The sequence below is a fragment of the Apostichopus japonicus genome, chromosome 9 (genome assembly GCF_037975245.1).
Source record: "Apostichopus japonicus isolate 1M-3 chromosome 9, ASM3797524v1, whole genome shotgun sequence".
Taxonomy (NCBI): Eukaryota; Metazoa; Echinodermata; class Holothuroidea; order Aspidochirotida; family Stichopodidae; genus Apostichopus; species Apostichopus japonicus.
The window spans coordinates 856,242-882,501 of NC_092569.1; the positions used below are offsets into that span (position 1 = coordinate 856,242).

Sequence of the window (26,260 nt, forward strand, 5' to 3'; positions counted from 1 at the left end):
TATATATATATATATATATATATATATATATAAATATATATAAATATATATATATATATATATATATACATATATATATATATTTATATATATATATATATATATATATTTATATATATATATATATATATATATATATATATTTATATATATATATATAAATATATATATATATATATATATATATATATATATATATATATATATATATATTTATTTATTTAAAGATCTACGGACACCTATGAACAACATTGTCCTAATAACTCTAATAGGCATAAGAAATCATGAAAATAGCTTCAAAACGCATCAAAGATTGACTATTTTACAAATCTTTTCTTAATTCTAGTTTTATTTATTTATGAATTAACAATAGCTTATTATGCACATTGATGATTTAAAGGGTGTGACCGCCTAATTTTCTGTTATGTTATCCCTTTGATTTCACAACCTTCGTATCAACAATACTGAATTCAGGTTTGTGGCCTGAGGCGATTTCGTGAAATATTTGATTGTCTTCTTAGAAAAGAGGAAGATCACATTATTCAAATGATATATATGTGGGCTTGTAATTCGGGGTTACCTTTGTAAGGGATAAAGCAAGAAATTTTGATTAGCGATATCAACAGATTTTGAATGAGTTCATCACACAACAAATGTACTGAACATAGGGCAAATTGACTAGGTGTATGTAGTACTTTAAACCCAGCGACGTCATTTCCGGGTGGCATGCAGGCATATATACCTCAAAATACGTTTAATATCTCACAAACCCAGCGCAAATTTGTTCATCTCCTTTTCATGTGAGCTTCACGATTAAGGATTTCTTACACATGTAAGCGACGTATAATATAGGTTTTAGTGTAAATATGGGGAAAAATATGTTTTTGTCCACTTACATTGATATATTGTCTATCCTATATAACGTTCGATAGTGTACACAATACAAATGATAATGAAACACACAAGCCGGTATGAGTAAAAATGATTGCATTGTACAATCGGATTGTCAATCTACAAAGGAGACATAAAAAGTAATAAATGAGAGAGAGGAAAGTAAAAGAAAAAGAACGAACGCAGCACCGAAAATATTACATTTTCATCTGGTTTGACTTTCATTGTTTCTTATCAATGAAAGCCATGGGTTATTGAAAATTTCAAAATTGACCAGTAGGATATAAAATTATGAACAACTTTTCATTTTAGAGATTTTATAGATAAATCGATATTAATAATCGTCATATCTGTTGCGCTTATTCACTTATTATGTTTTTTTTTTCGAAATGGTATATACGTTGTATATTCACTATACATTGAAAGCTATACTTAAGGAAGGTCACTTGTAATGTTACATTACCTATAAGATTCATTAACACTAGAGGTGTCTTGTTACAATGTTAAAGCTCAAAAATAAAAAGTAAAATGTCGAGAAAAAAAATTATAGTTTCATGTTACATGCATTAACATGAAAAAAGGTTTTGGGCGAAGAAATGTTGAAAAGTATATTGCTTTTCAATAATTCGTCATTCGATTTATGTTATTCTGTAATAAGATGGTAGGAGATAATCATTAAATTGATCAATTTAATCTTATTTTAGGTAACTTACCGATTTGGAAGGAATAAGAACCTTTCATGTAATATTTACTGCAAACTTTTACAAATTTAGGTACATTTTGAAGCAGTCTGGTAGTACGAGTACAACACCATACCTATACGACTACAACAGTATGAGTACGAGTACAACAGTATGAGTACGAATACAACAGTATGAGTATGAGTACAACAGTATGAGTACGAGTACAACAGTATGAGTACGAATACAACAGTATGAGTACGAATACAACAGTATGAGTATGAGTACAACAGTATGAGTACGAGTACAACAGTATGAGTACGAATACAACAGTATGAGTACGAGAACAAGGGTATGAGTACGAGTATGAGTACAACAGTATGAGTACGAGTACAACAGTATGAGTACGAGTACAACATCATGAGTACGAGTACAACAGTATGAGCACGAGTACAACAGTATAGGTACAAGAACAACATCATGAGAACGACTGCAACAGTATGAGGACGAGTACAATAGTATGAGTACGAGAAAAAGAGTATGAGTACGAGAACAACAAGTATGTGTACAACAGTTTGAGTACGATGCAACAGTAGGAGTACGAGAACAACAGTATGAGCACGAGTACAACAGTATAAGTACAAAAACAACATCATGAGAACGACTACAACAGTATGAGGACGAGTACAATAGTATGAGTACGAGAACAAGAGTATGAGTACGAGAACAACAAGTATGTGTACAACAGTTTGAGTACGATGCAGCAGTAGGAGTACGAGAACAACAGTATGAGTACGAGTACAACAGTATAAGTACAAGAACAACATCATGAGAACGACTACAACAGTATGAGGACGAGTACAATAGTATGAGTACGAGAACAAAAAGAGTATGAGTACGAGAACAACAAGTATGTGTACAACAGTTTGAGTACGATGCAGCAGTAGGAGTACGAGAACAACAGTATGAGCACGAGTACAACAGTATAAGTACAAGAACAACATCATGAGAACGACTACAACAGTATGAGGACGAGTACAATAGTATGAGTACGAGAAAAAGAGTATGAGTACGAGAACAACAAGTATGTGTACAACAGTTTGAGTACGATGCAACAGTAGGAGTACGAGAACAACAGTATGAGTACGAGTACAACAGTATAAGTACAAGAACAACATTATGAGAACGACTACAACAGTATGAGGACGAGTACAATAGTATGAGTACGAGAACAAAAAGAGTATGAGTACGAAAACAACAAGTATGTGTACAACAGTTTGAGTACGATGCAGCAGTAGGAGTACGAGAACAACAGTTTGAGTACGAGTACAACATCATGAGTACGAGTACAACAGTATGAGCACGAGTACAACAGTATAAGTACAAGAACAACATCATGAGTACGACTACAACAGTATGAGGACGAGTACAATAGTATGAGTACGAGAACAACAAGTATGTGTACAACAGTTTGAGTACGATGCAACAGTATCAGGACGACTACAACTGTATGAGTACTGGTACAACACCATGAGCACGAGTACAACAATATGAGTACGAAAACAACGGTATGAGTACTCAATTAAAACAGTATGAGAACGAGTACAACATTTGAGAAGGATAAAACAGTATGAGTAAGAGAACAAAAATAAGAGTACGAGTACAACAGTATGAGTGCGCGAGTACAACAGTATGCGTGCGCGAGTACAACAGTATGAGTACTCGAGTAAAACAGTATGAGAACGACTACATCAGTATGAGTATGAGTACAACAGTATGAGTACGAGGACAACACCATGCGAACGAGTACAACAGAATGAGTACGAGAACAAGAGTATGAGAATGAGTACAACAGAATGAGTACGAGAACAAGAGTATGAGTACGAGTACAACACTATGAGAACGAGTACAACAGTATGAGTACGCGAGTACAACAGAATGAGTATGAGTACAACACCATGAGAACGAGTGCAACAGAATGAGTACGAGTACAACACCATGAGAACGAGTACAACAGAATGAGTACGAGAACAAGAGTATGAGTACGAGTACAACATTATGAGAACGAGTACAATGATAACTCAAGTACAACAAAAAGAGTACGAGACCAGCTGTATAAAGCGCTGCTAAAATATACATTTTGAGAAACACTGACCAGAAATTGACTGCATATTCTGTGACAAAATTACCGCCCTCCCCGCACCCAGCCCCTCCCCCACCCAACCGCCCCCTCTTGCAATCTGTGTTAATGTTCTCTGTTATTTTATTAAATAATTTCAAAGTCACCAGGGTCTATTCAGAAAAGATTGTTAAACGGCATAATTTGCTAGAAATTAGTTCGATAAAGGTGGTACGGTTCTCTTTTACCTTATAAGTGTTGACCTTTGACCTTCGATATCTCCTATCATTATGAAACTTCTTTTCTCGAGTTAGTCATACATGTAATTATCATATATTGAGTATGTTGCAATACACAAAGAACGGAAGAACCATACAAGGCAGTATATATTCACGCAGACGATATAGTGTTTAGCATTATTTCGAGGACGCTCAAGATCTGAAGTTTATTCTGGTATTCACTTAGAAAACGTTCAAAGATTGATTTTCCTAACAATTCTTACGAAAATTTTCCGATTTGAATTGGACAAAATGTTTTTCGTAAAGCTGTTTCTCATGTGCTCTTTAGTATTTTCTCTGAACTTCGTGGAAAGCTTTAAAAGTAAGTATTATTTGCCTTAAACCTCGAAATAAGATTTCCTTTAAGAGGTCTAAAAAATGTGTTTACCTTCTCCTGAGGATAGTTGCTTGGCATTATCAAGAAAAACCAAGACTTCTTGCAAGTCAATTGACGAAATGATGCCATTCATTTTGTTGTTTCCATTTGTTCTTTCAAAAATCCCGGGACTCAACTCTCCCTTATTCGATGCCCACCCTATGTTATTTATAATATTGGTTGATTGAATGGTGTGGGTGAAAGTGTATGGGGTTGGGGTGGGGGGATTAATAGTTAACTTATTGACTCATTGCTATGTGATTTATTTTATTTGTTTGCAGTTCAGATTTGTTTGAAGTACCATTCGTTTGGTTCTCGTTAGCCTGCCGCGTAAAAAAATATAACAAGACTTGTCGTTTTAAAACCTGCAATATAATGAGCCAACCTCTCATTCAGAACTAATCTAGAGCAATACCATTTTTACTTACAAAGATAATTCAAACTTATCAGTTTGTCTCCCCCAAAAAAGTATTCTTCAGTTTTAGAGGTAGCCTGTAAATGCAACCAGCTCCACTTTCTTGTGAGGCTGAAGTTCCCAACCGCTTCAGAACCGCTACACTCAACGCCCTCTCACCCCTCCCCCCCAGTGGCGTCACCAGACTTTTCAGTCTGGGGGGGCACAGGGGGGGCACCAGCATTTTATGGGGGGGCACTTAGGTGGATACGGATCGCCGTCCTGGGGGAGGGGTCTAAGGGGAGGGGGTCCCCCTCCAGGCGCGGCAGAACGGGAAAATTATTGGGGGGGGGGCTAATGTGTAGAGACTATCTAAGCGGAGCGCCACCATCGGTTGGCGCGGAGCGTACAAGAAATTTTTGGGTTTTTCAAACCCCCAGATGGCCGGAAACGGCACTTCCCGAGTGTTTTATGCTGCGAATACTTAGCCCTAAAATATGGGTGTCAAGCCTGCAATTTCTCAGATTGCACGTAAAAGTCTGTAAAAACATTGTAATTTGTATATTCGATGGTGTTTTAAGAGAGTAGCTATTACTCGTAGTGTACTCGCAAAGACGTTTTTGAGTGTAGTAAGGGGATGTTGGAGAACTGGCTGAAATGAAGCAAGTCCTTGGCCTAAGACGAAGTTGTGTTGCGCTTACCGGTACTTACACTCACTTCTTCCACTTTTCACGGGGCGTGAAGACGCGGTTGGGGTGACAATGTGGTCTATAGCCAGGGGACGGGTCGAGAGTCCCCCCAGCATTTACTAAAATTATAACACCTATATAGTATACGTGTGTTTCGGACAGGTCGACAAGTATGCATTGAAAAATGGGCAGATGCACGTTTCGGAGCCTTGGTAAATATTGGGGGGGGGGGCTTATCATGCATTTGCTCCCTCAACTTTTTCATTGGGGGCTGAGCCCCCCAAGCCCCCCGGTGCCGCCGCCACTGCCCCCTCCCCTTTGGAAAATTTTCGCTTACGGAGGATGGGCTAGATGCAAAATGCTGCCACATTTGATGCTAAATTCGATCTGAAGATATCTCCAGAAATTGCTATTTTTGAGGTAATGATTTTAACAAGGGGCAGAATTTTGCAGAGGATATGAACCACATGCTGTCGATATTATGCCTAACCCTATATCAATAGAACCTACATTTGTTGAATTAATGTGTGCATGACCCCCGACTCCTTTCTTGTCTTTCTCGTTTTCGCCCATTATCTATTAATATGTAACAGGTTCCAGCATCGTTATTGGCTCCTATCAGGGATCTCACCATGCAATCCAAAGTTTGATCACACATCGAGTATGGCTCAGTATGCAGGTGTGAACATTCGCCATTTGTTCCTACAAGCATCTAACCTCAAATGACCTCTGCACCCCCTACACAAAAGGGTTAATATATGAGTCTACAAATATAGGCAAGTATGGTGCCTGCGGACCCTCACATTCTCACATTTCGTCAGCTCCTAACCTGTCAACCTCAGACCAAGGCAACATATTGCAGTACCCTCCCTTCTCACAGTCATGTAGCTCGCGAAGCGGACGTGTATATCCGCTGGTATGGCGTGAGCACTGACACATTCAATGTAAATATCGACACCTGTTGTGATGGCGCAGGTCACGACTTCGATACCCGACGTTCAAGGATAAACTTTTTCATTTTTTCGTAGCTCATTTGAAGAAAATACGAATTACTTTGCTTCTTTTTCCTTATGAAAAACCAACTCAGATGATGGGAGTTGAATATAACAAAATATATATATATTTTTTTACCAACCCAAATCTCAGATGGGGGGCACTCGGGGGGGCACTGGGTTTTCCAGGGGGGCACGTGCCCCCCCCTGGCCCCCCCCCCCTTGGCGACGCCACTGCTCCCCCCGGCCCATGAGCCGCTTATGTCCTATCTATATACATCTACAATGGCCATTTAACACGGTATCCAAACGGCCAATTTTATTCATCTTGTAGTAAAAGTGTATTAGCTGTTAGTTAAAGCAGTACAGTAAAGTTCATCACTGTACGTCATATAATGCTTGGGGCATAACAAAACACATCATTTGGGCAGTTACACTTCACCTCTTCCTTTATTCATTTAAATTTAATGTCGTAACAGTTTACTGACAAGCATACAGCTTACTTTCTCAATTACAAACAGGCCTCAACCGATGCATCTCTCATCTGTAAGCGGCTGCAGTGCCTTTGTCTAAGTCGGCTTACTACCACCCCCCCCTCCGCCTCCCAAACCCGCCCGGATATAATTTACCTCTTGCAGGTGGAAACCATTCATGTATTTGTATGGATAGTCCAATTACTATCACTTTCAAGAGAAAACATTTTCTTCTCCCCTCTTTTTTGACGGAAAAGGTATCTGCGAATTTCAGGAGATGTTCCCAGAAGAACACCAACGACTGCGGGAGATTTACGATCGTAAACAAGGTGAGTCCGAAGCTATCATAATCTTTATCTTATATATATATATATATATATATATATATATATATATATATATATATATATATATATATATATATATATATATATATATATATATATATATATATATATATATACATATATATATATATGTATATATATTGTGGGTGTATGTATGTATGTATGTGACCCGTTGCTAGTATGTCACCGTGCTCGTGATGTGTTTCTTAAAGTATAATATGAAATAAAATTAATTAAATATTCTTCAAACCAATTTTTTTCTGCACTCCAAAATGACCCCGGGCCTTAGCCTCTAACCCCCCCTCCCCCCTTCTCAGCAGCCATGTTCATTGTAAAGACATTGTAAACCCAATGATTGCTCCAGGTTATGAATATCATGAACATAAGTATTCAAAACTTCCAGAACCGGCCGAGGAAATCAAAACAATAATCCACCATATGCTATACACCACAGGAGATATTTTCAACAATATTGAAGAATTATATGAAATATTTCTCTGGTGCTCATTTAGCATCATGTATTATTATTATTATTTAAATACATATATTACAATATTATCAAGCGCAAAATTATGTGTAAAAACAGGACTTTTATTGAAAACATTCATCACAATTTATAATATATAGCTAGGGAAATTTATCACTTCCCTAGTATAACACTATATTGATATTTTATTATTTGTTGTAAATTTCGAAAACAAAGGAGTAAATAAATGTTATGTAATGGGATGATACCAACAATCAATGCACACGTGTGTACTCGAAAGGTGTAAGAAAGGCAATGGCGCCATCAATCCTGGTGTCCATTCATCAAGAGGCATTCCTACCATTTCTGGGTCCAATCTCTCAACAAACAAACCCACAGTTCCTGATGCCCTTTCGTCTCCAAGTACCGTTACAACCTCTGATATCAATTCTTCAAAAGGCATTTCTACCATTTCTGGTGCCCCTTCGTCAACAAGCAACCCTACAACGTCTGGTACCCATGATTCAACAAGCAAAACTACAACTTCTGGTGCCCATGCTTCAACAAGCAAAACTGCAACTTCTGGTGCCCATGTTTCAACAAGCAACACTACAACTTCTGGTACCAATGCTTCAACAAGCAACACTACAACTTCTGGTGCCCATGTTTCAACAAGCAACACTACATTTTCTGGTGCCAGTGCTTCAACCAGCGTGGAGAGCACCACTGCTATCACAACTGACTTGGTACCTGTGGCAGATCCTTGCCTACCCAACCCGGGCATTTGCGGATGCGTTGACCCCGAGAACAACGGAAATATAGTTCCGGTAAGATCATCTCAATTACCGCTTACCGTATCATTATTCAAATGGTAAAGCATGTTAATTATATTTTGCAAAATAATATTTTGCGTCATAATTTAACCTTTCATATACAATGAGTATTGCTAAACCGAGGAACGATAAATGAATGGCATTAAATTACGAATCCCCATTCGATATTAGCTGCAGGTGATACCTCTTGCTGATGATTCAAATACTAGTAGAATTTGAAGAATTAGTGAAATGCCGAATAAATTGTTCATATTTCAAAACTGAAAGGGATCGTGATTTAGATATACAGCTAGACTGGTGTATGACAGAGATTTTGTTATGGCCTATCAAACTTAATTTGTTTCATACAGTAACGCTTTAGGTATAGTTGAAGACGTATAGGAGATCGGAACTGATATATGTTGTATTTGTAGCGTGCTATAGTACTACGGTAGCCTCAATGGACATTTGTATACTGAAGAGATTTGCTAAAATGCCGTACACTTGTCACAAAAATTTGTTCAGTGGAGGCTGCCGTTAAATTGTAGTAAGCGAAATGATATGGCTAGGTTACAGGACTATGGACAAGATGCTGCTGTGTGTCAATTCACACGGCACATTATGTGTTTGTCAATATGTCGTGTCAGCATTTATTCATTTTCAAAACATTGTCGATCAGCATTTATTCATGTTTTTTTTCAGAACGGGACGTATTTCGTTAACTATAAGTGTACCATGTTAGGTTACTGCAACAATGGAACGATGGAATGGGATATTGCATACAATTGCAGTGAAGCCGCTGTATGCGAGACCAGAAATGAAACAAGAAAGTGTTATTGTCGGATTGGTTACCAAGGTGATGGGCAGACGTGTGATATCACAGATTGCCAGGATGTTATGGACGGCGGTAACAGTACGAGTGGAATCTACACCATTAAACCGCTAAACTGGTCTGGCTCTCCTTTCAATGTTTATTGTTACATGAGTGGTGAACTTGGCTGGCTTGTGAGTACATTTGTTGTCGGCTTGATAATATACAACTTTCAGTAGTTGTTGCAAAAATGTTACATTTCTAATTAAATAAATGATCTGAACATTATGAAGATACAACTCAGGTCTTTTCAGCTCAATTGTCGTATTGACATCAACCAACCGTGCCATTGTCATGTAAAAACATTCATAAAAGTTCACCAAATTCCAAACCATTGTTTATCCATGATACAATATTTAATTAGATTGTGATTTTGATTAGTTAGTTGATTAGTAGTTGTTGCAAAAATATTACATTTCTAATTAAATAAATGATCTGAATATTATGAAGATACAACAAAAGCCTTTTCAGCTCAATTGTCGTATTGACATCAACCAACCGTGCCATTATCATGTAAAAACATTCATAAAAGTTAACCGAATTCCAAAACCATTGTTTATCCATGATACAATATATAATTAGATTGTGATTTTGATTCAGAGAAGCACAAATGTTCTCAGCAGTTTTGTGTCAAACTGTGAGCGTAAAACTCTGGCCATGTTGATTCACATCAATTATATATTTATTTATTTTTTCATTCCGGAAAAAATATACAATGAATATTAACAACATCAGCTGCCGATTTTAAACTTGTCGGTTACGTTATTGAATACGTATAGCTTTATCTTCTTCTTTTATTTTAATTTCAATATTGAAAATTATTATTTTATTACGAAAATACATCTAGTCATAATCTGTGATGCCCTATACGTGGAAATAAAGGAATGTTACTACTACATACTATAAAAGTTTTTTTTTTCTCATATTATGTTTTTTTTTTAAGGAAACTGTGATTTTTTCATGCAATTGCGACCATTGATCAATTTAATGTACTTTGAATCAATCTCATTTCTTATTTGTGGTAGTTAGATATTCAAAAGTGGTATAACTCAATGGGTAAACTCCATTTTTTTTCAGAATTCAACATTATCATTATACTGCGGTCTTTCATATTCATATAATTTGTCTCTATGATAGGTATTTCAGCGTCGCGTAAACGGCTCCGTAGATTTCTACCGTAACTGGATCAACTATAAAGAAGGCTTTGGTGAACTTGATCACGAATTTTGGTTGGGAAATGAAAAGTTATTTTACCTCACCAATCAAGAAATCTATCAACTGAAGATTTCAATGGTAGACAGAACCGGGGAACCGTTTTCCGCTTTGTTTGATCATTTCCGCATTAATGACGAGAGTGACAATTATCGCTTGTCGGAACTCGGGAACTACAGCGGAACCGCAGGTAAGATATCATTCTTATTTTCTCATTTTTAAGAATTTGTTGCGGTTGTTATTATACTTGTTTATGAAGATGTCTTCTTTAGAGGATAAGCGAACTGTTACATTTGTTAAATATGAGTAAAATTCAAATAAATTTGATTTTGTCTTCCAAATGTCCAATTAATGTAGCTTGTTAATTAATTCCCGGATCTATGAAGTTTCGAAGGAGGAAGAGGGGTGGAGGGGTGGAGGGAGAGGGGGCAAGTAGCGGTAGATATCGAAATTACTCCTTATATATACATGCATCCAAAGAAACTGTACTCGGACTGTAGTATATATACATGAGGAATGTTAAGTACTTGGAAGTACAAGTTGGTACTCAACTATACAATAAGCCAAGTTACACCATAAGCAAAACTTCATAACACAAACGCCTTATACACAGAACATAGAAGAACTTGAATTAATCTCGTGCAAAATAAGTGTGGCCAACTGATCCCTTAGGGTTGGAGTCAGTGCTAAATGACAACTAACTTGCCTCATGCTAGGCCAAACTCACTACTCACATTCATATCATCAGCAAAATACATTAAAGAAGACTATAATCAACAATCATGCGCGCTCCAGGCTTGTATTAATGTTATAAGCCAGGGTTGGGAACGAGATGGATTTGGCGGGCCGAAGTGAAAACTTTCTATCCAATCCAAGTGCCGAAATATTTTAGGATGTACCGACAGGTATATGAGAAGTCCTCATTTGTTTCCATCTGTTAAGTTGAATTATCCTGCCACGGTTAGTAGCTATATGTAAACACGTCAAACTATACATATTTCAGGTGTTCCTTTGCCATAGGATTGTGCTACACACCATTGCTACTGCTTAATAATACAGTATTAAAGTCGAATTGTTCCTAGATTTACTTGTGATATATATGACAACTTTGTTGCAGAGTTATTAGTTTGTTCTTGGCCTCGAGACTTCAAATTGCGATACATAAACATTGTTTTTCACATGACATATTAGGCCTGTGTAGGTGAGGAAAAGCGAAATTATTTTATAGTTTGACACACACACACACATCTTTGACACGCTAGAAAGTAAATGATTTCTCCATCAAAATGGGGTCACTCTACTGCCCCACCACCTCACCCCTTCTCTCAGCACTACGAATATATTTAATATATTTGGTATAAGAAAACTAAAGATTTTCGCGAAATTCGTTCAGCAGTTATCGTCAATTTAAATAAGTAATAGTCTTTTTTCTTCTCCTTCTTAGATACCATGAATGGTTATTCTTTGTTACTTCATGAGGGCTTGCCCTTCTCCACTTTTGACCAAGACCATGACAATGAAAACGGCAACTGCGCCATAGGATATCATGGCGCTTGGTGGTACAAGCAGTGCGGCGCCAGCAACCTGAATGGTGACTACCATGCTACCATAAAAAATACTAGCATCTTCTGGGAGTATCTGGCTGGATATCCTTGGTTTATTGAGCACGTAGTGATGCAGATCGGAAGAGTTTCCACCTAAATCATACACAGCTGGAAACTGGGAGCTTTATTGTAAATACAAGGAAAGAGCATTGTGAAGGACGACTCCAATTAATTATATTATCTGTTTACCTAAGATTTAAAATTTTAACTTCAACTCGTAATCAAGTAAACCATAAGGGACGCGACAGATGAACATTCCAGACCGTATTTATAACGTTAAAGAAAAGATATTAGAATTATGTAATGTAAAAGTAAGATTCACACTCCTCGTTGGTCTACCTTCGGTCTATTCACAGGTTTTTTTTTTATTGTGCAGTCGCTGCTGATCTTATGATATGTTTAACACATACACACAATAACATATATACGCATAGCCTATATTACACACATATACATACACACATACCGTACACACATGCATACAGATACAATTAAACTTAACTTACATAGTTATTACTTAAACATCGTGCACCACAGCCTATGGAAATAACATCGTTTAGTTAATGAATCGTGTATTAAATATCTTATATTCTCGCTTTGTGTGGAGGGGGTCGGGTGGGCGTTGGTCTGGGGTAGGGGAAGAAGTCAGTGGGCAAGCGAGGAGTAGTTATGGCATCAAACTTTTCTGTTTTCATACTCCATGAGACACACAGTAGCTTCCTGAGTAATGTTATAAATGATAAATGTAGTAAATACAATTATTCTTATTTTAAGCTGCAAGATTATTGGATATAGGCTTTGCACTCCACACAGTGACAAGATAATTATTTTACTATGAGCTAGAGATAAAATAGAGGGGGCTATTCAAAAACCTTAAAAATACATAATCACGTACAAAAATGATTGCAAATTTATTACGTTTCAACTATAAGCATGCATCAATGAATAAGTGTCTTATAATTTTGTTGATGATTGAGCTTAAGTATTCATCATTAATTAAAAAGAAAAGCTATTTAATAAGTGTTACCTTTTTTTTCTGTTATTCCTTAGATTTGAAAAAAATATAAAAGAAACACCCCCCCCCCTCCCTCTTATTGCATCGAAAGTACTATGCAATATCTGTGTTTGTATAGCAGGGACTCGCGAAGAAGCCATCATATAAGTCAAACCGTGTTGTAAAACAAATGGCTACAAAGTTGTTGCAGCATTCCATATCTGCCGGGTTCCATAATGATTTAATGGAGCTTTACAACATATATGTCTGTTGATTTCCAGCGACCCTGTGGGCACCTCTTCACCATCTCCAAGAAAACACAGCAAAGATGAACCATTTGAAGGATACCAAAAAACCCAAAAATGTATTTTCACGAAATACGCTTCCATTTTGTAGCTAATTAACAGTCACTTTTTCAACATAGACTTGTGAATAACACTGATAATAGCCATTACAATTAAAATTAAAAAGAAAGTGTGCACGTATTTCTTTTGTGTAAACGCAAATTATTCCTCTCTGTCATAAAAATACAGCCTTCATCATTGTTTGGTATTGTTCTTACTAGATCTATTTGTTTTCTTTTCCTGTTTGTATGGCTTCTTATAAGTTTATCTTTATTGTGTAAATCAACTACACGTACAATCCCATTGTACCGCTTTAGATTCGATAAGTACTTTGGTTAGAGTACTTTTTCATTGTTTGAAGTAGAGCGAGTATCAAGTTCTTAAGTACTCACTGGGGGTTTAGTCAATCAAGATATCTTATCTATATGCTCTTGTTTTGAGATGATGATAGCTGTTTGGGTCACTTAGATAAGTATACTTAGATAATTACTTTAGTTACAGTGTATACACTCAAAGACACCATATAGCCTGTCATTTCAGTCAAGTCAGTTGATGGTTCGTATTCTTACCAAATTTAAAATTCTAGGCTATAATCTTCATCCCTCTCTCAGTAGCTTGAGTGAGTACAAATGATGCAGCAAAATTGTACACAATGGAAATGGAAGTGAATTACTTTCTCTCCACTTTCATCAAACGTTAAAGATTGCTCAGATTTGAGAAGAAGAAGAAGACAGTCTGCTTATCATTGCACGTTAACCAAAATGATCTTCATTAAAGGTGAACATCTTCACAGTGTGTGTAGTAGTAGTTCCACGAGATTGTATATCTTCTTCGGGTTCGTATTATCTTTCATCCGTACTACGTATGGCGATTGCCTTCCTCCTCCGACATATGTTAACGCTTATCGCTTGCTTAATGATGACTTCTCTGTGGGTTCGTCTATGGTTTATTTTTGCCAGTCTGGATACGTAATGGCAGGGAATGCCGACAGTGTCTTGCTTATCTGCAGTTCAGATGAAGTATGGATTGGTCCTAGTATCGATTGCTCCAAAAGTAAGGATCTATATTTATTTATCTTCCTTATAATACTAGAAATAATTTAGAAAAGACGAAACATCCTTTAGTTTACGCCACACAGGCTCTGACCATTTTTAACAGGTTATGTTGCATTTATAATAACTTCCGAAAAGGATTATACGATTATGATAAATTTGGCAGACTAAGCGTATACCAGTAGAAATATGTATGAAAATACCGAATCACTGAAATACAGGCAACCTATAGAGTATCTATTCTCAATTATGAACATGGTTGAATTTCCAACACAACGTCTCGTAAGGTACAGTAAAACTTAAGGTAAACCACGAGATTAATTGGGTACCATGGCAACAAAGATTTTGAAATATCGATACAATCTACCATGGCAATGTCACCACTTTAGCCGGGACGTATTAACCTCATTTATAACGGAAGTATAAATAAGTCCTAATTATCCTAATTATGTATTACATAAAAGCCAATGTTCAGTTTATGCAAAAAATGTTTGGTTCTATTTAAATTTGTAAAAGATAGGTTGTGAATTCATGAAAATACTAGATTAAGAATTAATTTGTTGGTTGTTTATACTTGCCCATGTGAATGTTGTATATGTACATCTGTTGATCATTTGCAAAGTTAAAACAGGGTAAAATTGTAAGAGAATACGGTACGTCTGCTTAAAATAATATAAAGTTGTTGTAACATCAAAAACAGTTTACAATTTTTCTAAATATTTTTGTAAATGTTATATTATAGAAATATCGTGTTCCTTGCCAACATCTCCTGCGTATGGAAGCTTTAGTGTAACTGATCCTACGTACAGCTTTCAAAGCAGTGCAAAATTCGAATGCGAGTCTGGATATCTTCCAGACGGATCTACCAAAGTCGAGTGTTCTAGTAACGGCCAGTGGACAGAAAATAACAACGCTATTGACGAACCCATTTGCAAAAGTATGTCATAATTTCAATTGATGAATATTCAAAGATAATATGAAATAAGATCTTTATCAATCACTGCCAATCTACGATGAAACTAAATCTATAGAATGCTCATTGAAGGCTAACATGATAATGACGTCGGCTCCCTCGGTTCACGCCTGATATTAATTCATTGTTAATTAATTAGTTCTAATAACACAAATTAACATGTTCGTTTAGGTGCAGTACCATTATAGGAACATCCAACACATTTGTACTTGACACATTTGAAAGTCTTACGTCTGTCGTTGACGTTTAGTGCTGATTCCAATGAGCTGACTTAATTGTCTGTGCTAGACTACGTATCAAAGCCTCAATTACATAATGGAGGTGCCTTGTAATTATCTTGTCACCATCAAAAAATGTTTTTTTTTTATTATCAGAGTCATGTAAAGACGAGAAAAATCGATATTTGAACCATGAGTGCTACGAGTTGAGTTCCAATACAGGTGACTGGGAGTATGCAAAGTTACAATGTGACTCCAATACAGGGCGATTGGCGACAATAAAGGACTCGCATAGGCAATCCTTTGTGAAGGACTTACTCATTGGTGCAACCTTCTTAACCTGGATCGGTGGATATGAGCTGGACAGAGATTGGAAATATCCATCAGGTATGTTACTATGGTAACTGACTGTCTAATTAGTGAGAACGATTGACAAATTTTATTTGTGTTTTATTTCGCGCTATGCAGCTAAAAGTATACATTTTACGTGTCTAAATGGACTAGATTCGTACAACCTGTTTTCGACTGTGACGTGATAAATATCGTAAATGATATGAAGGTGTATGAAATCACAAGCAATGACGCTGCCAGACACCTACGAAGGAAAAACATATCACTCAAAATGTGTTGAAAGCTATGTGCGAAAACAAGATTGGTCAGAAGGTGTACCCATTGAACCATTCGCCACCATTTTTATGTCATAGTATAGTACAGTATATAGTACAGGGTTGTCCAACCTACGGCCCGCGGGCCACAGTCCGGACCCGCCGCAGGGTTGCGTCCGGCCCGCCAGAGATGCTCTACGGTGCGAAATTTTAGTGAGCAGATTTATTGATAACCATTTGAAGCTATATAATCAATCATTCGAACCTTCTGGGTCCAAAAAACTGCATACAGGTCAGTTTGTGACACTCTCAGCGGAGGGGGGGGGGGGCTGAACTTTAGGCCTATGCATCTGTATTATCAGGAAGGAAAATAAATCAGTGCGCTCCGCGCATTGCTCACATTTTGTTGCCTTGTGCTTCGGGCAAAAAAATCGAAAAATCGAGCGTAGGGTTCATGCGGCCCCCTCCTTCATCATAATCATTCCATGTGGCCCTCCTGTGCAAAAGGTTGGACAACCCTGATATAGTATATAGTTAAGTATATTATAGTACAGTGCATTACAGAGCAGTGCAGTACAGAACAGCACAGTACAATAAAGTACAGCACAGTACAGTTCAGTACAGCACAGTACGGTGCAGTACAGTACAGCACAGTGCAGTACAGTGTAGTAAAGTATATACCTTAAAATACCTCTTCCATTTTACCTAATCTATACTTGATATAACCCGGCAGGTATTCATGAGCATCACAAAAACAGGCTTTCCGTTGTCTTCCTAACCCTTGGAAATTAATAAACTACACTAAAACTATGTAAAATTAACAGAACTATAATTTATCTGATAAAAACGTACTAAAACGAAACAAAATGCCTTAAACAAAAGAAGAATTTGCTAGAGCAAATTTCTATACTTTACAGCCTTTTTCTGCATATATCTAACACAAATTAACGAAAATAACAAAGATACTATAACTTTTGTTTCTTGTTACAGATGGAGAGTACGCAAACTATTTTAACTGGGCGCCGGGAGAACCGAGTACTTCATCCGAATCATGTGTTTATTTGAGCAACGTGAATGGAGCAGGAAATGCTTTAAAATGGAATGATGAACAATGCTGGAAAAGTACAATCCCAATGGTTCCACCTGTCAGCAATTATGCAATTTGTGAAACAAGTTAGTTTTTATATTATTCTACCATTTCAGGCAATATTTGTTATGACAACTAAGATTCTTTGAGATAAAAGTTTCGTCAGTGGCTGAGGAACATGAATCAGTACATTGATCCAATCGAATTTAAAGATTAGCAATAATTGTTACCTTGGTTAAAGCGTGACCATATATGTCAATCATTTTACTTCATTCAATCCAAACCTTCACACGAAAGTTACCTTGACTCAATCTTGAGTCAATGGTGTTAATATCATCGATTACTCACTTCACCACTGCATGAAGTATTAGATATATTGATTCTTACTATAAAGTTGGGCGATCAGCAGTGTGAGTCAACTGGTGCCATAATTCCATCGACTACTCATTTCATCCATACTTGAGATAGTCGATAACACTCATAACACAGTCAATTGGAATCTTGAGTCAAATGGTGTTTAATATCATCGATTACTCACGTCATCAATACTTGAGATAGTCGATTCCTTATAAATACAGTCAATCGGAATCTTGAGTCATCGGTACCTTAAGTTAATCGATTACTCAGTTCACGAATATTTGAATTAATCGATACCGTGGCATAATCTAGACCCTAATATTTATATATAGCCTATCGATATATTTAGTCTAACAGTGTCTTAAGTGGATCGACTATTCACTTCCTCAATACTTAAATTAGTCGATACTATGGGATTGATTTGATTTGATTGATCAATCGATTGCATTTTTATCCTTGAAAGGGTATCAAAACGTACCCGCAATGAAAGTATGGAACGTTGAAGTGAAGAGATGGAAATATGATAGCCTAAACCACAATCGATGAAGTATATAAAAACAAATATGATTTACTTACTGCATTCAGATTGACTGAAGTACAGAACTTGTAAGGAAAACGGTAATACCTAATGTGTTCTTTGTGTTTTTAACTTGATTTAGAGGAAAGTGAAATGCATTTTTCGAACAGAAATATCCGTACGATGTTATGAATTCGAGGATTCCTTCTTCATCATGACTCTAGTATAATAATACAGCTATACAATTCGGAATATAAGATACTTTTCTTTTTGTCTGTAGTTAAGAACTGTACTGTCGTCGGTACAACACACGATAAGTACCAGTACAAGGATAGCTGTCTTATTTTCCTGGATGATGTTGAAATCAATCAACCCATCGCAAAACTTGCTTGCACTGACGTAGACGCTAATGGGTATCTTGTAGAGATTAAATCTCAAGAAATGCAGTCTTTCATTGAGAGTGTGATTAATGATCAGTCCTACCAAACAGCCAACTGGTGGATTGGTCTCGAGGAAGGGGGTGATCGAACCTGGGCATGGATTGACGGTAGGAAATAAAGTAAATTCAAAAATATCATATTATTCTATTGCTCACCTTGACAATAGATGCGACGGAAGAGGGGCCACTCTGGGAGTGACGCAAACCTCAAAGAATAGTGGGACATGTGAGTTGGGTTTCGGGACGCGGGGTGGGGGGGGGGGGGCGTGACAAAGTTACATCCAAACTGTAAAAAATAAATGTACTCTCACTTTATTTTGCACCACAAATTCCGATATTGGAAAAAATCAACCAAAAGGTACAATTCACTAGGATTTCATTATTATTTAATTGTTTCAACATTATGGCACTTTTTAATTAATTTTCCAACGAAACGGCATTTTTTCTGCATAACAAGAAGGGACATCTTATTTACCAAAATGGATAAATAGATACATTTTTAAACAAAAAACAAGGGCACCTTTTTTATGAAAAGGAGGACCTTTTATTTTGGGGATACAACCCCTCCCTCCCCCCCCCCCCCCACACTCCTCTCACCTCGGTAGACAACTTGACTCGGATAAGGGTATTTTTCTTTGTCATTAATTCATCAACACTTAAATTCTAGTAGGACAAAGTTTGTGACTCGAACTACGACTTAAATAAAATAAGTTTTAACGAATTACGAGAAAGGGCTTTCTTATGTATTCTTTTCCAGATGAAAGAATCAATGACTACTTTTGGGCACCTAATGAGCCAAACAATGAATTCGAACAATGTCTCAATCTTCTGCCAGATGAAGATTTTAAATGGAATGATGATAACTGTGGATACATCGATCGAACCTACCTATGTCAATATGGTAACTTGGATTCTGTGTTATTCCTTAATAACTGGTCTTTATTATCAACTTTAATACTTTAATTGATTAAAATGGGTTCATGTTATCATTTATAGTTAAGGGCACAGTTTATGGTTAACTTAAAGAAAAAAAATCCTGTTAATATTTGTTTGTTGCATCTAAAACAGACTGTTCGAAATAAATCGCAATATCACATATTCTCTGTTGAGTTTCATATTTTTAATTATAGATTAAACCTGAATTTTTTTAATTTCGTTGTCAAATCAGCAAAACAGAGAGACGGAAGTCAGATTAAATTGTTCCATCTAATTCCATGGTTCAATTTGTACTAATATAACGAGAATGTTAGTTTTTGACATAGTTTTAGAAATTTCCAATGTGTCCATCCGAATAACAAGATAAGTGCACAAGTCTTGATGTTGGGAAGGATCGTTCACTTTAAAATATGACTTGAACAGAGTTTTTATCATGAATAAAAAGAATGCTAAATTTACCCCAAAATATGCTGCGTATATTATTGACAGTATATAATATATAATTGTGTAATGTTTAGTCCTGAACAGTTTGTAGAGCTCGTCAAAATTAATCATTCGCGTGTGCATTGCTTTTCTTTTTGCATACATAGGGCAAACAAAGTGTGGAAATCCTGGGGCGCCGTTCAATGGCAACTCCTCCTCATCCCAAGCTTCATTCAACGTTGGAGAAACTATAGATTTCTACTGCAATGATGGTTATATCTTAGATGACTTGTCCTTGGAACGCTTAACATGTCAAAACGACAGCAGTTGGAGCGATGTCCTTCCTTCTTGCGAAAGTAACACACCTAATTCCACACTTAAAGTTCTTAATCTACAAAATGTCATCAGCTAATCGTCATACGACTAGTAATAGCTCAATTCTATAAAAGATAAGTTTCTATATTAAGTAAATATTTATCTAAACGATAAGCAATGAAGTAGTCGTAATTAAATCAATTTAAATTGAAGGCTGTGAACTTAATATTGTGCCTCAAGTCGTCATTAGAAACGACACGGCATAAAGATTTTTCCATTTTTCAAATAAATGATATCGTCTAATTTGATTTGCCCTCATCCTCATAGGGATTACATGCAGTGGGTCAATTCCAGATATTCCATATGCATCTAATACAACGGTGTCTGAAGAATATCGCGGTATTGTTTATTACTTTTGTACGGAAAACTACTATCTCAGCGGTTATCCGGTTTCTGTTTGTCAAGCAGACGGTAGTTGGTCTACGCCAAACATGACTTGCAAAGGTAGGTCTAGTCATGCTGTAACTACGTATCAAATGATACCATGAAAGCTACTAAATGATCCATTCACAACAAATGCTATTTTTTTCTTTGTAATCGGTTTCAAGTCACGAATGTCGCTGTCAATAATGCATTAAACTAGTTAAGATATTTAATTGTAGTGTGATACAATTTTATACACAAAACCATCTTTAATTGACCAAAATTAATACATTTCGTGCCTTTCTTTTCCTATCTACCTAATATCGTATTTTTGCAGACCCTTTTTCATTTTTGTTTCTGCTCAAATATTATTTCATTCTCACCATCAAACGATAATTTAAGACTACTGCGGAGGGGATACAGTTAACGCATTGGTAAAAACCGAGCCCCTTTCACAACCAAGAGGAAATTGGCGACTCAACCTTACGGTGCCTTATGTCTTAAAGATAATTTATTTTTTTTCTTTATCTTTATTCAAATATCTTTATCTTTATTCAAATATTCCCACTTCCGTAGAGATGATTTCAACTACGCAACAAACTTCTACAGAAGACTTCACCACCCTTCTTCCTTCTCTGCCTTCTACTGAAATGGAACATAGAACACCTGACTTTTTAACAGAAGTAACATTGGAAACAAGTGAAGGACCATCATATACGAGAACGGTATTTATCGACACCACGACAGCAGATGCAGTGACATCGCCCGAATTAAAGACCAACACAGAACACACCACGGAGAGAGAAATAGCAGTCACAGTTGATCCACTGGATGCATCTGACCTACCGACAGAGGCCTTGAACACCATCCTAACAGAAGAAGGTACTGAAGTTACTTTACCACGACGTACAGACTATACCACTCCACCAAATTTCATATCAACATTTGAAACCACCGATGTACTCACTGGAATATCTTCAATCAAAGATATTACTGACACCACGTCTGTTCAAATTACGGAATATGTTAGTAACGAAAATATTATTTCAACTGATAGTAATTTATCAACGACGAAAGGATCGGAAAATGTTACAGATAACAAGGATTCCACAAATCTCACTAATTCTGTATCTACTTTTGACATCAGCACACTTCAAACAGAGTGGAGTACTCAAAGTCCTTCCAGTTCGGATGCTGTTTCAACGACACCATCCATCCACAAAGGGACGAGAACGCAAGAGCCGACTGGGTCATCTTCATTGCCCACGGAAATATCGTCGCCTCTCTTGAGCACCTTTGGTGATATTGAAACTACCATTAACAGCGACAGGACGACAAACTTTGATGATTCTTCATCGACAAATTCGTCTCCTCCATCTCCCAAAACGATATCATCGACGTCGACAGGGTTAACAGAGTCGTCCATCTTCACGTCATCTACGACAGTCGAGGGTCCTCGTTCAGAATCTACTGATAACATGGAAGCTACGACTATCATAGATAAGAGGACACACATTGATGTTTCTACATCGACGGGTAAGGCAATCAGCACCAAGCAAACACCAGCTTCCAGCACCACGACAAACATTGATGTTTCTACATTGACGGGTAAGGCAGTCAGCACCAAGCAAACACCAGCCACCAGCACCACCGAGACGTCAACATTTACAACTAGTCAAGAAATAGTCATCTCTGAAAGACAGACGACTCAAAACCCTATCGTGACAAGAAAACACACCACAATACGGCATCCAAAATCCTCCATAGTACCTCCTACATTTATTGCAGCTACGTCATTATTTACCGAAGAATATCGCACAGATGAGTTGACAACAACACCTGACTCTGCATTTCTAGATACAAGTGTTATTTATGAAACATTTACATCAGTGGGAGTGACAACAAATCTGAAAGAGCTAATAACTTCTCGCCGTGTTTATACCGAGCCATCGTCTGGAGAGCCTTCATCCCAGTCTCAATCTGTGGCGTACTCTAAGGAACCTGCAACCTCAAAAGAGCCACCTAACAAAGGTTTGTGAAGACTCTTTTTTTATATCAATAGATATTAGAATGATCTTTCTAGTCAGTCTCTTGAGTATCTGCGAAAGTAAGTTATGTAAGTTTCTTTCTATAAAGTAGATTACTAGACTCTAGTAGACAACATATAAAAGAAACTGATGGACAACTTGTAACTTGCATTTCGGAACGCATGTTGCGCTGTCTTATTTTCTGTTGTGGTGTTATTTTGTGAAGTGATGTGCTTGCTTGTGTTTTGATGTTCTTGTGTTTGTTGTGCTGTACTTTGCCGTGAAGTAATATACAGTGCAACAACGTGCTGTGAATATCTTATTTTTATTCTGCTGCGTTGAGTTACGCTATGTTACATGGCCTCATGTCATATGCTATCGGTCCAACCAGGCACATAAATGTGGATCTCGGCGATTTTGCAGAGGACGCTGTAATATCGCATTGGTTCAAGTTTACTGACTAAGCTTGCACTTAGTTTACCGGATACGATTGAAAAGTAGAACTGCATTTGCCTGCAAATGCGCAGTATTGTAGTGTGCGTGGAGTGCTTGCAGTATTAGGAAGAACTTTTCGGTTGTTCATGGTGTTATTTTTTGGGCGGACAACCCACCAGGGAGTTTAGTCATGTAGGTACCTAAAAAGTGAGGGCGCTTGTGAGCGCCGTGAATCAGAGCCGTATATAGAGATATACGGCTCTGCCGTGAATGGCTTATAGAATAAGTTGACTGCGCAGCTAGCCTCTGAAACTGCAAATGGACAGCGACTATATGAAACTTATAATGTTCCAACGTCTAGTCATGTAGGTATCGTTTCATTGGCAAGTAATGCCAATATTGTATCGTGCAGTATTATACGGTACTGGATAGGGTTAGTAAAATTGTACCGTTCAACGCGAAAAGGTGCATTAAATTATGTAACATTTTTGCTCTTTAATGTTAAATATTTATATACTACACTATGTCTCATAAAGATATTCACAAAGTTTTCACATGACCAATAACTTCGCATTTTTCGATTATTTCTAAGACTGAAGTTAACTTGTTTATCTTTTAACTTTCGCTTTTACCTTTACATCAGAGTTACAAATTCTTGAACTCATGCCTTTCTCGTTATTTCCACAGGATTGATTATAGGTTTGTCTGTGGCTTCATGTGTCGTTTTTCTGACGCTATGCGCCTGGATTTTATTGTTCGTTGGACTGGGTAAATCCCCGGGGTAAGATTCTAGTCTTAATCAGTTTTAACTCCCAAATGTGCCTTTTTTACACTGGTCATGAGAAAACTAACTTTGCATGTAGTTATGTGCGCAATATTGGGGATGCGTGTATTTCAGACTTAGTTCAATGTGAAAGTATTAGCTTTGATTTGAAGACAATTCGGTTTGGCAATTTGGACAACAAAAAGAACCCTTTCAATTTCTTCAGCTACTTATCAAATGCTATATGTACATTTATGAGCAAGATTCCTCTAAATTAAATTATGTGTATTAAATTCTTATTTCAAGTTTTCGTATTTAAACGGTAGCGGAATATGTTGACGTAAAGAACATGAAACTAAAACCAGGGACTAGACCCTCCCTGCTTAAAAGCTACGAGGAGAATCGTTTGAGAATACAGATATATAACAATTCCTTTTCTTTGTTGTAGCCTTTGAAACTGATAAGGTATAATTATGCACGTTAGCATTGTATCACCGAAAGAAAGAAGTTTGATATAAACGAGATAAAACAAGACAAAAGAGAGAAATTGTAGGACTGACCAATATGCATGCCCGTTAACAGCTTGTCCTGACATCCCACAATTATCTATGAATTCAAAGGCAGTTTAAAGGGCATATTTTGGGGGCTTATTAGAATCGATAAAACAATGGGTTAACACACCGTGGAATCGACGTCATCGTCATTTTAATTTTAAAGGAAATTCTAGCGATTTAGCATATTTAAAAGATAAATGTCTTGAAAACGGAAATAGCTATGTAGATGAAAAATCAGACTATGGTATTTCAAGACTTGACTCCTCTCTGACACCGTGTTATTGAGTCATGCCAATACTCCAGCTAATACAAAGAACGTTGTCGTTACCAAGCAGACTTCTGGCATGCAGTTATGATGACATAGCACATGTAAGCTATCAAGCATTTTGGACAAACCTGCAGTAATACTCACCAGTAACAGGATACAGTCTAAATGCTGACGAATGCATTTATGCAACAACCTAGAGCAAACCCAGGGAAGACAATTTCCCTTTGCTACCTCACATGAAACGGGAGAAAAATTCTAGTATCAATTCACAAACAAAACATGCTGGGAGTGAACGTAGTACGCTGAATTTATTTTTTTATTTGTTTCATATTATAGAGACTTTATATGTTAGACGATTGATTTTTTCATTATTTGCAGATTACTGGCTAGAAACAAAGTAGCCCCGCTCGAACCATCGTCTGCTGTAACAGAGGAAGCAAATGAGACTGTTCATGGAGAAGATAATCCAAAATGGGCAAAACCACCCACGACAGATAACCTTCAAATGAGCAATATTCAGAAACCTACTGATAGCAACCAAAATAGTTCTACCTCATATTTATACAACAAACAACAAACCATAGATTATATCTGAGTGTTATGTTTACCCAGAAATTAATATTTTACTTCAGTTTCACAATTTGTGAGATGCAAATTCTCTGTACTGTATTAAAGGATAGTAAGTCGCTAACTAGAGACCACTTCATGCATGTAACCACATACTATAGATTTCTTAGTTAGAATGATAACTATGAAATCACGTAAGAGTCGTAGTAACACAAATTAGTTTAAATTAACTCACTCACCGTGTACCTGCAATAGCGGCACTCCAGCTACGTCCAAAATTAGTAGAGGGCGCTTTCATATTGGTTGTATCTAGTTTCGAGAATGCACCGATCTGAACTCGCCCTCTTTAGAAACTCTGGAGAGCCCCATTGGAATGAATATTATCTTGCCAAAAGTTAGAAAACTCGCAGATCGTGAGAGTTATACTTATATAAATAAATAAATAATAATTATAGGTGTGTAATATTATATATTATATATATACATATATATATTTATATATATATATATATTATATATATATATATTTATATATATATATATATATATATATATATATACATATATATAATGTATATATTGAAATTGAAATTGTATATATATTTTTTTTTAAGTGGAAACTATACTATACCAAGAAGTATTTAATGTCAAGATTATTGAAATAAAATAGAATAATTACATTCCAATAATGATAACTTGCACCATCGAAGAGAAGACATCTTCAAAGTTTTCCACGACTGACGAGTGAATTGAAGGGGG

The 26,260-nt window shown here is 36.7% G+C and overlaps 2 protein-coding genes across 2 annotated transcripts; both read left to right on the forward strand.

The window, feature by feature from the left end:
- The first annotated feature begins 4,169 nt into the window (after nt 1-4,169).
- LOC139974526 (uncharacterized) lies at nt 4,170-12,626 on the forward strand. Its single transcript, XM_071981739.1, has 6 exons — nt 4,170-4,290; nt 7,150-7,221; nt 8,165-8,532; nt 9,220-9,522; nt 10,526-10,790; nt 12,045-12,626. The coding sequence occupies exons 1-6, from the start codon at nt 4,221-4,223 to the stop codon at nt 12,299-12,301; spliced, it is 1,335 nt and encodes a 444-aa protein (XP_071837840.1). The 5' UTR covers nt 4,170-4,220; the 3' UTR covers nt 12,302-12,626.
- Nucleotides 12,627-13,861: 1,235 nt separating this feature from the next.
- Nucleotides 13,862-25,947, forward strand: LOC139974030 (uncharacterized). Its single transcript, XM_071980944.1, has 11 exons — nt 13,862-14,595; nt 15,337-15,531; nt 15,942-16,172; nt 17,381-17,563; nt 18,632-18,898; nt 19,548-19,691; nt 20,317-20,505; nt 20,792-20,968; nt 21,464-22,918; nt 24,037-24,130; nt 25,313-25,947. Exons 1-11 carry the CDS (start codon nt 14,304-14,306, stop codon nt 25,527-25,529), a joined length of 3,444 nt encoding a protein of 1,147 aa, XP_071837045.1. The 5' UTR covers nt 13,862-14,303; the 3' UTR covers nt 25,530-25,947.
- The last annotated feature ends 313 nt before the right edge of the window (nt 25,948-26,260 follow it).